Source organism: Amphiura filiformis, chromosome 11 (genome assembly GCF_039555335.1).
Source record: "Amphiura filiformis chromosome 11, Afil_fr2py, whole genome shotgun sequence".
Taxonomy (NCBI): Eukaryota; Metazoa; Echinodermata; class Ophiuroidea; order Amphilepidida; family Amphiuridae; genus Amphiura; species Amphiura filiformis.
Window position 1 is genome coordinate 20639711 of NC_092638.1, and position 12727 is coordinate 20652437.

The 12727-nt window shown below is 37.4% G+C and overlaps 1 protein-coding gene across 1 annotated transcript; it reads left to right on the plus strand.

Moving 5' to 3' along the window:
- Positions 1-5254: 5254 nt before the first annotated feature.
- LOC140163544 (trace amine-associated receptor 9-like) lies at positions 5255-6324 on the plus strand. The gene has a single exon (XM_072186857.1). The coding sequence runs from the start codon at positions 5329-5331 to the stop codon at positions 6322-6324; it is 996 nt and encodes a 331-aa protein (XP_072042958.1). The 5' UTR covers positions 5255-5328.
- Positions 6325-12727: the final 6403 nt, after the last annotated feature.

Below are 12727 nucleotides of genomic sequence, written 5' to 3' on the forward strand. Positions count from 1 at the left end.
GCTGGCAATAAAATGCTGGGTCTAACTCATTTCTGTAAAAAATTGGAGTTGGGCCCTTCTTCCACTCAGGTCTTCAATTGCAACTGCGTTATCGTTTTGATTTGCAGCTTTTGCAGATGCACTAAATTTCAAATACAGGTATAAATCTTTTGTCAATTTAGAGCTTTTTGGCAACAAATATGGTATCAAATTGGAGCTAACAAGATTCTGGACATTACCGCGATAATCAGATTCTCATAACAATGATCCGGTTTAGATTGTAGGCAGGTTACATAATTGATGCCTTTCTTGTTGTGCTGTGTAGTGTGTTGTGTTGTGTTGTGTTGTGTTGTGTTTAATAATGTTAAAGGGGTACTACACCCCTGTGGTAAATTTGTGACTATTTTTGCATTTTCTCAAAAAAATAATAACACACTGCTAGTAACAAAAGTTAGGTATATTATTGGGGCAAGGAATCCAAGTACTACACTGAAATTTCAGTGACTCAAGCCAAGCGGTTCAGTATATATGATAAGAAATGAGGTACATCATAGCGGTACCTTATTTCTTATCATGAATAACGAACCGCTTGTCTGGGTCACTGAAATTCCAGTGTAGTAACTGGATTCCTTGCCCCAATAATATACATAACTTTTGTTACCACTGTGTTCTCAGTTTTGAGAAAAATGCAATAGTAGACACAAATTTATTGAGGGGTGTAGTACCCCCTTAAGCGAACAGACCATAATAGAATATGACCGTCTAGGTTGGCATACTCTCATCGGGATGAAGCCTCACAATGATTGCAAATTCTTCGAATTGTAGCACTGAGAATGAGCAAAAACACACATTTCTGCAAAAAGAAGTACATGCTGGGTCACTTTGGTCACAATATGTATCTTTCATATTTTGTATTTAGTTTTTCCCCGGGAATTGTAGAACGTAGCTGTAATTCCAGGAAGGATTCTTTTTAATATGATTAAACATACACAACATCGTATATATCCCAGAATTCATTTCACAATTACCAAAATAATACTTGGGTAATCACTATATTTGCTCTGAACACTTAATGTATGTACAAGCAAGAAGTGTGACTTGATGCTAAGAATTATGGGAAACGTGCAATTTATAAACCATCTCTTGAATTCGTGACGCTCATTAGGAAATAAAACTAATCACTGCAGTATATCGCAAGTTCATGATCATGTCATGTCCTATATGACAGTAATTCATTCACTTAATTTATAGGAGTAATTAATTGAGCATAATGATGAATGAATACGGCTCTAAAACTCGAGCTTTTGAGGGTGCAAAGCCAAATCACTCGTATATAGGGTAATAAAGAAAATATTAAAAGAGACAAGTGATCCTTCAGCGTTGTCATACCAGACAAGCAGTCTATAACAATACAGGCTGTAACAAGACATGGCGATGACATTATTTTCCAAGAAATTAAATTAAAACGATAATACAGGGTGTATCAAAATGATTGGTACCGGGCTATGTGACATTTTCAAAAATATATCAAAAATATAAAATTGCTAATTAATATAGTTTTTGTACTATAAATAGAAAGGGGCATATGTTAACTTATTGATCTATTAATCTGAAGTTGATAGGTTGATGCATCTGGGAGCTATTGTCATTTAAACGAAGATCGACGTAATCATGGTTTGACTTACACAACACAAGATGAATAGGTTCACTGCTTGAACCATTTATTGCATACATACTCCTCAGTATACATAACATAAAATTGCAGGCTGTAACAAAACATGGCAATATTTTCAAAGAAAGTAAATAAAAACGATAATATCGTAAATGTTGCATACATTGAAATAAGTAATGCATAAGTATTTTTATTACTTCTTTTATCACTCGGGTTCAACAGTTATTCCAGATGTCTTAATCAGTCAAGTTAGCTCAATCTATAAGGCATTAGACTATCATGGTGTGAGATGTTGCGGGTTCGAACCTTGGCGGTGGTTAGTATGCTCTCACTGCTAAAATTGTGTTAGCTTGAAATTCCTCTGGACAAGGAACTTACTTCTTATTGTCTCGTTGTAACCCGTATGAAACTCGGGGAGCTGATCCTGGCTGCGAAGGTCGATTGTAGAATGCCTAGGGTGTGCGCTTCTTCGCTGCAAGTCCCTGTGTTGTTGTTTAATGGTTTGTGGATCATATGGGACTGTATTGGGAGGGCGAGTTAGCGCAACGGTAATTCCCTCGCTTTGCACCACTGAGGTCCCGGGTTCAAGCCCCGGCGCGGCCCAAGGACTCATGTGTACTTGGTTTATCCCGATTCCATGCTCGCTCTCGCATGTTTTCTCCGTGAGCGCCGGTTTCCTCCTGTATCGCAAAAATCGGTGATTAGTTGTTTGGTTATCAAAACTTCCTTCACCCAATGGAATTTGGGGAGCTGCACAGATAATTGGTGGATGTTACAATCTAAATGCGGATAGGTGTGCGCCGTTCGGCAGCAACCTAGTTGATGCGATCTGATTGTGATGATTCACCATTGCAGCGAAATTACAGCGCTTTGAGTCCTCTAAGATCTGGAGAAAGGCGCTTTATAAATCCAAAATTTATTATTATTATTATTTATTATTATTATTGGTCAGCGACAACCTGTAAAGTGTTCTGAAGCTTGTGGATCAACGTCTAGGCGTAGCCCCTGTGCATAGCGCACTATAAATCACTGCGCTTCTTAATCACCCGCGGATTCAGAGAGGAAAAAATACAGTGGCGCAAAATAGATACATTTGTAGAAGATGAAAAGGTTTGACTACAAAAACGATTCTCTTATAAATGCATCAACGAACAGTTTCCACCTCGATACATCCGAGCACACATATATTTCCAGCACAGTGAGTCTAGCCCTAGCCTAGTACGCATTCTGTGTTATACTACATGGTTGATGTAGCTACGCCACTGCCCGCGCCTAAGATATTCTCGGGTTCTGATGTGCATTGCATCATAAGAACTGTGTGAGATCTAGTGGAAAGTAGACGTCTGTGAATTTTTTTTTTTTTGGTCAAAACCTCAAGCAAGTGTTCCCTTCATCCAATCAGAATTCTTTTATATCAAACGAAAGCTAATACTTGCCCCTAAATCCACTTTTACCCATTAGGTCAACAGATAACGTAATTCAATGTTATAGCACAAATTTTGACCAAAATGTAGGTTTTGAAAGTCAAAACCTCAAGTGTTCCTTACAATATTTTTCAAATTGTATGTCATTAAAGGAAAGAGCACACTTATATTGTCCATATACTAGCTTCATTTTAATGGACAATTGCCAATTCTCTTTGAATTGCAAATCTTGTGCAAAAGGTTACTATTTTCTTCTGTTTTGTCATACGGTTGTAAATTCAATGAACTATGACTTTGTTAAAGAGCGCTTACAAATTGATATGTGGCCCACGACTAGTTAACAAAATTGACAATATCTTTACTTATATAACGCCAATTTAGTATGGCTTAAGGGTGGACTAGGTATTGTTGGTCGAAGCAACCAAAAAAATCGATTGTCATTATCTAAATCAATATATTATATAAAAATAACACTTTGATGTTTTGCAAAAGTGTATTCTACAAATCATATACTTTGCAAACTTGCTTAATTTATTGTTGTTAATGAGTTATGTACGTTTTACAAAAGTGTTGTTGTTTCAGCCCTCTTCACAACGTAACTCAAGAACCGCAGCACCTATAAAAGTATATCTGTGATATTTTCATTCTTCTACACGCTCGCTATGAATTGAGCAATGTAGTTTTTGCCAAAGCTTACTGCCTTTCGTAAGATGCTGTGAACTATATACCAAATCACAACAGTTTAAAATTATTAATAACCTTAAAGAATTTTCCTCTGGGATGTATATTGTTATGGTCACAAAAATGACACAGGCCAGAATCACCTGCTACCGAGTTCACTCAACAGCTAACACACTGTTATTATATCAAATAACTAATGATTAAGATTATTAATTAGTGCAGTATGGCTATCAATCAGAATACAATACAAAATCATACCAGAGATAAATTTACTATAAATATTAGGCCTATGCATTTGCTATGGTAAGTTATCTAAACCTGGAGATCTTGATTGGCTGAAGTTCTAATGAGATTCCGTTGATGGTCTCAGTTCTTTATCCAAGATCCGGCAATCCTCCTCCTTTTCCAGCCTTTATATATCATTTCTTACCGTTAGTACAAGCATGTTAAGAGACATGTAGTACATCAGGTACTCGGGTTGGTAGGGTTGGTAGCGCCCGGGGCAAGAAACAAGATTGGCGCCCCTATCCCCTACCCACCCGAGAATATCTTAGGCGCGGGCAGTGGCGTAGCTAAGGGTTGTGGCGCCCAGGGCTAAGAAAAATAAATAAATAAAGTTAGATATTTATATAGTGCTTTATGCCGTAAACAGCCTCAAAGCGCTTTACATTTATTCCGCCGTCATTAGAATATGTCTCGGAACCACGTTTGCAGCCTACAAGTGGCGCAGGGTCCATCAGTACAACGACTGTGACTACCCCTAACAGCTTCCCATTGCACCTGGTTGGGATGAGGCAAGCGAGGCAAAGCGCCTTGCCCAAGGACTCAACACGGTGGTAGGACGGGATCTCGATCCCACGCACGTCGAGCAAGCTCTCGGATTATGAGTCCAAGGCCATAACCACTGAGCCACCGTGCCCTCTACATAATGCCACCTCCCAATTCTTGAAACAATTACGCTCAGAGCCTGCGACAATTTTGGACAAATAAGGCCTACCACTAAATTAATTTTGGTTTACTAGAAATTGAATATCGGTCTTAAAATGTTCTTTCGATTGATTTTGCGCTGAAATACGCGCGAAGCGCTCGAAAATTTTGACTTTCTTCGCTTGGAGGGGCGCAGTATCAATGCTGAATTGGTCAATTTAGCGCCCCCCAGGGTGGTGCTCCCCCACGTAGTCACGCCACTGCAGGTACTGAATTATTATTATTACTATGTTATGTCAATTTGTCATATAGCAGTAGTAAACCAACTATTCGAGACATGCAATGTATGACTTAATTCAATCATAAACCATCGAAATGGTAATTACTTGTGCATCATATAATGCGTGACATTGATTTATTTTGACATCAAAAAAGAAAGAGAGAAACGTGATTCGGTGATTTATCTTACTAAGTCTGTAATTTACTCAGCATTAGCTTCTAAGAAAACACAAAAACACCAGTAACGCTGCACTTCATTTATTGATCATCCGTCAGACGCAGCACATGACGGAGAGGGAGTGAGATCGTTACACATAATTTGACGAAAAAACTGTATCCACACCGAATAGGTTGAAGTACATCAATATGGAAAATGTAACAGGGAATTCATCAAGTGTAAATGGAACGGAACATGTTGAATCTGTATTCGAAGAACAATGGAAAATTGGCGTAAAAACTGTAATTCTGGCAATTACTACATTTCTGATCTTATTTGGAAATAGTTTTTGCCTAGTTGTGTTACGGAAAACCAACATGAATGAAGTATCTCGGCAATTTATGTACTCGCTGTCAATATCTGATTTGATGGTAGGCATCATCATAACTCTCCCCGCCACTATTTCGTCACCATTTGGTTACTGGCCGCTTAGTAACACCATGTGTTTCATCAATGCGCTAATAGGAGGTGCGATTGCATTTATAACATCATGGGCTCTAGTTGCTTTATCTGTAGAAAGATACATCACTATATGTTATCCTCTACGCTACCCTGCAATTGTAACTCTCACGCGAACACGAATCGCATTGGTGTCAATCTGGTTTGGTGCTTTGGCTTACGAAACTCTTGTTGCTTACATCTATAACTTCAAAGTGTTTTATGACACTTACGCTTGTTGGTTTATCTCCACCTCATCCGGGAATTGGATCCTCTATATCTCATTATCTATTTATCTAATATTCCCACTTTGTATTATTCTTATTCTTTACGGGAGAATGTTTAGCATAGCACGAAAGCACCTCAATCGCATACAGGCTGAAGAGAATCAGGTCAACAGGTCTGAAGGACGAAACACGAAAAGAGAATCCAAAGCTGCTACAACATTCGTCATCATAACCTTCGCATATGGAATATGTGCTGTTTCTGGAATATTATTCTCCTTATATGAAAATATTACCGAGAATGATGCTCCCAACTATACGTCCTTCGTAGTCTTTCTTGCAATCTATGGAAATAGTTGGGTTAATGTTGTTGTGTATTATTGGAGAACGAGGTCATTCAGACAGACTGCGGGAGAGATTGTATCCAAAATTAGTGGATTTGAGGGTGTTCCGCAATCTGGAACTACGTCTAGCTCTAGTTAAATATTGCAGATATATATAAACAATGGCCACCTTCCCCGAATGGAGTTGAGGAAAAACCATGTCACGGTCATGGATTAACCGACCGAGGTATTGCGCATCATCTTTAGGATTATATTTACTTAAATTGTTGGTAAAATGTTCGGTACCTGTGCACTTGTCGTATATTTGTTTTAAACAAGACATCAAGCATATTTTCTTGTTTTATGAAATTCGGAACGTGTTCCTGAAGTACCTCCTCCAGATCATTTACATGCATGACAAAAGTATGTCTCGTCACCCAAGGTCATAATGTCCTCCAATGGTTCTCCACATGATTAAATGCTTGAACATTTACTATATACGAAATTATGACTTAACACAAGGCTGGGAAATAAGTGGGGGTCAGGGGCAATATATCCCCAGGTTCATTGAAAATAGTGTCTGGTTCCCTATAAAACCCCGTGAACCAGGTCTGTTTTATTACAAAGTAGCCCCTAGTCCGGCGCTTCTTATTTCCCAGCTAAAACTGCCATTGTAATCTATCATTCGACATTCCAAATAATGCCGGCGAAGAATTTCGGACGTGTGTCTGTACTTCAGTATTCAACCTGGTAAACATTCGAAACCGACCGAGGTATTGCGCATCATCTTTAGGATCATGTTTACTTAAATAGTTGGTAAAATGTTCGGTACCTGTGCACTTGTCGTATATTTGTTTTAAACAAGACATCAAGCATATTTTCTTGTTTTATGAAATTCGGAACGTGTTCCTGAAGTACCTCCTCCAGATCATTTACATGCATGACAAAAGTATGTCTCGTCACCCAAGGTCATAATGTCCTCCAATGGTTCTCCACATGATTAAATGCTTGAACATTTACTATACGAAATTATGACTTAACACAAGGCTGGGAAATAAGTGGAGGTCAGGGGCAATATATCCCCAGGTTCATTGAAAATAGTGTCTGGTTCCCTATAAAACCCCGTGAACCAGGTCTGTTTTATTACAAAGTAGCCCCTAGTCCGGCGCTTCTTATTTCCCAGCTAAAGCTGGCCATTGTAATCTATCATTCGACATTTTGATGCTCTTCATGCATGTCATGTAACCAAATAATGCCGGCGAAGAATTTCGGACGTGTGTCGGTACTTCAGTATCCAACCTGGCAACATTCGAGATCGCCTGGAGGATAGACTCCCGATAGTATCTTGCAATATCGTTTCTATTAAATATCTGCTTATCCAGCTTTTTTTTCTTCTTCTTCTTTTCTTTTTTTTTGGGGGTGGGGGGGTATTTTGGACTGGATTGGAAACGATTAAGTTCTAAACAAAAACTAAGATTTAGCTGTCTGGAATTCCAGGAACTGCTACAAATTCTAAGAATTTACAGGTTATATAAGGCACTCTCTTAAATAAAGAGATTGACTTTCAATCTATAAGTCTATGGTGAGTGCACAATTGTAAAAAAAAAAGATTGAATATTCAATCTGAAAAGGAAACTTTTCATTTAAGAGAGCATAATGCTGGTTAATATTCTGTTTTCAGCAGTACACCTTTTCCCATGTTTTAACTTAAACGTTGTGCATAAAAAAACATGGGATGCTGAAAAAATACCAGTGCTTATAATATACCTTTGTTTATTATTTTGCAAATTTTACTACATAAATTGGCTACACAATATATAAGGTGCTTTGGTGGAAATCATTGCCTTTTTCACATTGTTGTAACAAGTCATATGTAAAATAGAACTGAGATCCGAAGTGACATCCTTGTTCATATAGAACATCATTAGTACATCCACCATCACCAATACTACCACAACCATCACCAATACCACCACCACCAATATCTTCACCATCACTAATACCACCACCATCAATACCACCACCATCACCAATACCTCCACCATCATCAATACCACCACCACCACTAATACCACCACCATCACCATCAATACCACTACCATCACCAATACCACCACCACCAATACCTCCACCATCATCAATACCACCACCACCACCATCACCATCAATACCTCCACCACTATCAAAAACACCATCACCACCAATACCACCATCAGCACCACAAATACCATAGTTTGAGATATCTATACGACTTCTCAGTTTACGTGCAATTTAAATATGGTTTACATCTGTGTATCTCTCCTAACCTAATAATATAAACAGAGATGACACTGGATACCCAACAAACACAAAACGTTTTCGACATCATTCGCAAAGGGTTATAAAAGGTTGTCAGAAACGTTAAAATGTCGTGTTATATAAAGGGTACATTAATGTTATGAAACGTTTTCATAACATTAAAAAACATTTGTTGGTAATTTACTGCACAGCAAACACAAATGTTTTACAGAAAACATTTAAATGTCGGGTTGTATAAAGGATATAAAAACGTTTTAATAACATTCCAAAAACATTTTTGAAAACTTGGTACAAATCATTCTAAACAGAATGTTATTTTGGGGTTGAAAAAATATTTTGCGAAAAATGTTTGCCCAAAATATTTACAATAACGTTTTAAAATGATTTCACGACCTTTATATAACCCGACATTTAAATGTTATTAAAACGTTTTGTAAAAAACATTTTAAGAACATTTCTGCGCTTGCTGGGTGCAAATATTTTTACATAATGTTATTTAAGTGTAAACAAAATATTTGACCAAAAATGTTTGCAAAAATAGTTTTCGAATACATTTTAAAAATATTGTTGTAGCGTGTTTTCATACAAAACACAAAACGTTTTAAAATGATTCCATGACCTTTATATAACCCGACATTTTTATGTTATTAAAACGTTTTTACCTAAACCAAAACCCAAAATATAACTTATTTAAAACGTTTTAAAAACGTTTTTGTGTTTGCTGGGTAATGCCATTTACATTTGTATCGTTGCCAAAAATAAAAAAGTTTGATTTGCCATTAATGTCAATTAAAAGCATGCACCTGAGATTTAAACAGCTACAAATTTATGTAAGTTCTATATTTTTGCCCAATTTTACCACCATTACGCTAGGAAATATGTTGTCGAAACATGATTGCATCCATTAAGGCATTGATCTATACATCCGGTACATACATCATCATGTTATTAGCGAGGCAGCAGACGTGCAGATTTGCAAGTCTCTTTAATTTAGAATATAGTATTTTATAGATCTATTTTGTTTCACATGGCAAATACGTGCTGTGAATCGTTTGATATGTTAAAGAAAAATAGAGATATACATACAAGTCTTGGTTTACACAACGCGTCCACCCCTGCGCACATTACTTTGAAATGCTATTGCATGCTTGTTTGATAAACTTTATTTAAACGATTGCTCTGTGTGGAGACACGCTTGGGTTCTGATAGACCAGGCTCAAGCAAATTGATCAAGCCAGGCCAAAAAGCATGCTGGTCTTTATGAAAAGAAAAGAAAACATAATCAAATGTTGTATTAGATTCATGTGGATTGTCGATTAAACTGATGGGAATTCATACTATCAAATCCATGTTTGGTGACATACCTTCTTACAGTTTCGTACTGCAATCAAAAAACTCAAACATACGCTGGAGCAATGCGCACGGCGTGATTGATTGCTGACCTGCGCAGTTCGACGTTTTTGGCCTGGTTGACAGGATGTCATACGCAAACTAGTCTTTTAATTCGGTCTTCAATTATAAGTTCATCCCAAACTTGCGAGACAAACAGAACGTGTCACAAATCTCACACTGTGTCTGTCAGATTCCATCACGTGTACTGTAATAATACCTACATTAGCGAAACATCAATGGTACACTCCTTAAAGGAAATCTGTACCATAAACTAATCAATGGCTATATAGTTGCAGTAATAATAAAAACGACAAACAGTAAAAGTCCCACGCTTATATACGTCCAAATAAAGGAGAAATTCTTAATTCCTTACGACAATCAGCCGTCAGTTTGCAATCCATGGTGGCTGCCATATTGATACCCGATGTATTTTTATTACGCTGTAACGGTACCCCGATTTTGAAACCAGCGAAATCCGTGCCATAAGCATCGTCCCTCGTGAACTTTGGTGACACGAAGCGAATACTACCAAAGTTCAGATTCAACATTCGATCAAAAGAAAACGCGACCATTTTTACCCATAAAACTACAGAAGAACATAAAAAAATGTATTTTAAGTAATATTTATGACCAACAATGTCTTTTGAGAACGAAAAGTGTAAAACAGCACTAAAAAACAAAATTCGCTGTGGGGGTCGCGAATGCCATAAAGCAACACACGCTCGCCGAAGGTAGCCGAGGGTCTGTGTGAAAGGTTACACTACCGCTTGTGGCAGAAAGGATTCGCAAGCAGCTATCATGGCGGCTTCCATGAATCGCAGAAACGAAGGATTAAAAGTGCTTTTTCTTTGTTAGGAATATTCCGAAATTCATATAGACCGTCTGGTATGTTTAATTTAGGGGAATATAACTATATTAGCCATTGATTAGTTTATGGTACAGATTTCCTTTAAGGAACATCAGGTAGAAGAGGAAATATCATCGTAAAAAACCCGATCTCAGAGAAAACAATCACTTGCAAAAACAAATAAATCGACTATTCCGACCATATTGTCGGAAACAGACACATAATAGGCTGGAACGACGCTAATACAGATCAACGGAGACCAACAGGAACAAAAGACGGATTAGGAAGGCAATTGAGTATCAGACGCCGAGAGATAAACACCATAAATAGATAGATGAGGGAAAATATTTCTTACCAAATACGAATATTTTCGACCAGCTTTTACCGCCGCCAACGTTAGATGAAAGTAGAAGAAGGAAGGTTGGCAATCTGATGAATAATTGATGCAGCACGAAAGTGTAATAAGGTGTGTCTCCAAAAATGGATTTCATATTATGAATTCCCATCGAACAAAATAAAATGAAGATAAAGAACAAGGAAAAGAATGTCATTCCCAACAAATTATTTGAACAATTTACCTGAAGCCTTTAGGCATGGGCCATTTGGTTATGGGTGCAATCTCAAATACCATTGTGTCGAATCGTGTTTGCTTTAACATTCATAAAGTACATATTACATGCAATACGTGTCAAAGGATATACATCTGAATGTTACGGCGTGCAACCATTTGAAAAAATAATTATGCCCGCATGCCCCTTCTCAAGGATTTAGACATGGCGTTTTTAATTATAAGTTCATTCAACATTTCCTTAGGTGATATTATTATAAACCAAATAAACCATTTCTGAATTAAATTCACCAAGTAAATTCGAGAACTTTCAGAGGAGTAGATTGTTGTGTTTTTACTCTATAGAAAAACACTCTTAATGTGTCTGACCATTAGCCTTTTTAAAATATGGCAGGCATAAAGGGAGAGGGCGTACTTTGATTTGGGTTATCTTTTATCAGCTGAGAAGCATACAAAGATTACCCAAACCAAAGTGCGCCCTCTCCTTTTGTGCCCGCCATACTTCAAAGAGGCTTATGCAAACAAGGTGAAACAACATAATGGGCTGATAAACAGAGATTTTAAACAGTTCTCTCTCGCATTGTTCCATAAATGTCTTGCAATAGATTATAGGATGAAGCGCGCGTAAACAATATTTGTATTGGATACACTATAAAACCACCCTTCCACACACACACCCACTCCCCCACGCAAACCTCTGTGTATAATAGAGACACACACGCGCGCACTTCACTCCCTTACGTTTATCGGCATTAACAAATACCTGCCAAACACAAATCAACACACCCCTTCTTCTCGCGCGCAAACATCAAACATCAAATTTTCACTAAAGCAGTACTCCATTATAGAATTCGACGCTTTCGGGCGTAGAATAGACATTAAAGTAGATCTATTGATGTAGATCTACATTCTACTTAATTCTGAGATAATTACTCATAATCTGAAATCCTACACTAAATTGCCTTGAATTGAAATAAGATCTTATAAAAACACGGCGATTCTACCTTACTTAATGTTCCATAATTGGAGATAAAACTTAATTGAATTCGCCGAGTGTAACTAATGAGCATCAATAACTGGATAGTGTAGATTGTTGTTGTTACCATGGTGAAAAAACCGCACAATACGAAACTGACCCAGTAAACCTGTTTTTTGAAGGCATCAACGAAATGTCTAATACGCACGAACCATAACCATTGAAACCGTTTTATCACAACACACGACGTCACCGGTATAATTGTTTCAATCATACCATACACCATATGATCAAAATAAAATAAGGGAGAAGGTTCGGGAAAATAAACTCGTCATTTGGATAACAAATTTTTGTAAATTTTTCCTTTTATTGTACAAGGCGTCGTTTGTGTAAAACCTCGATCGCATATTTTACGGTTACAACTCGGTATGTCGAAGATTCGATTTGTTTCTACGATTCAACCCATGCCAACTTTATTCTTA

What these genes read in the sequence shown, in the direction of transcription:
- LOC140163544 (XM_072186857.1), top strand. Translation starts at nt 5,329, where the DNA reads ATGGAAAATGTAACAGGGAATTCATCAAGTGTAAATGGAACGGAACAT.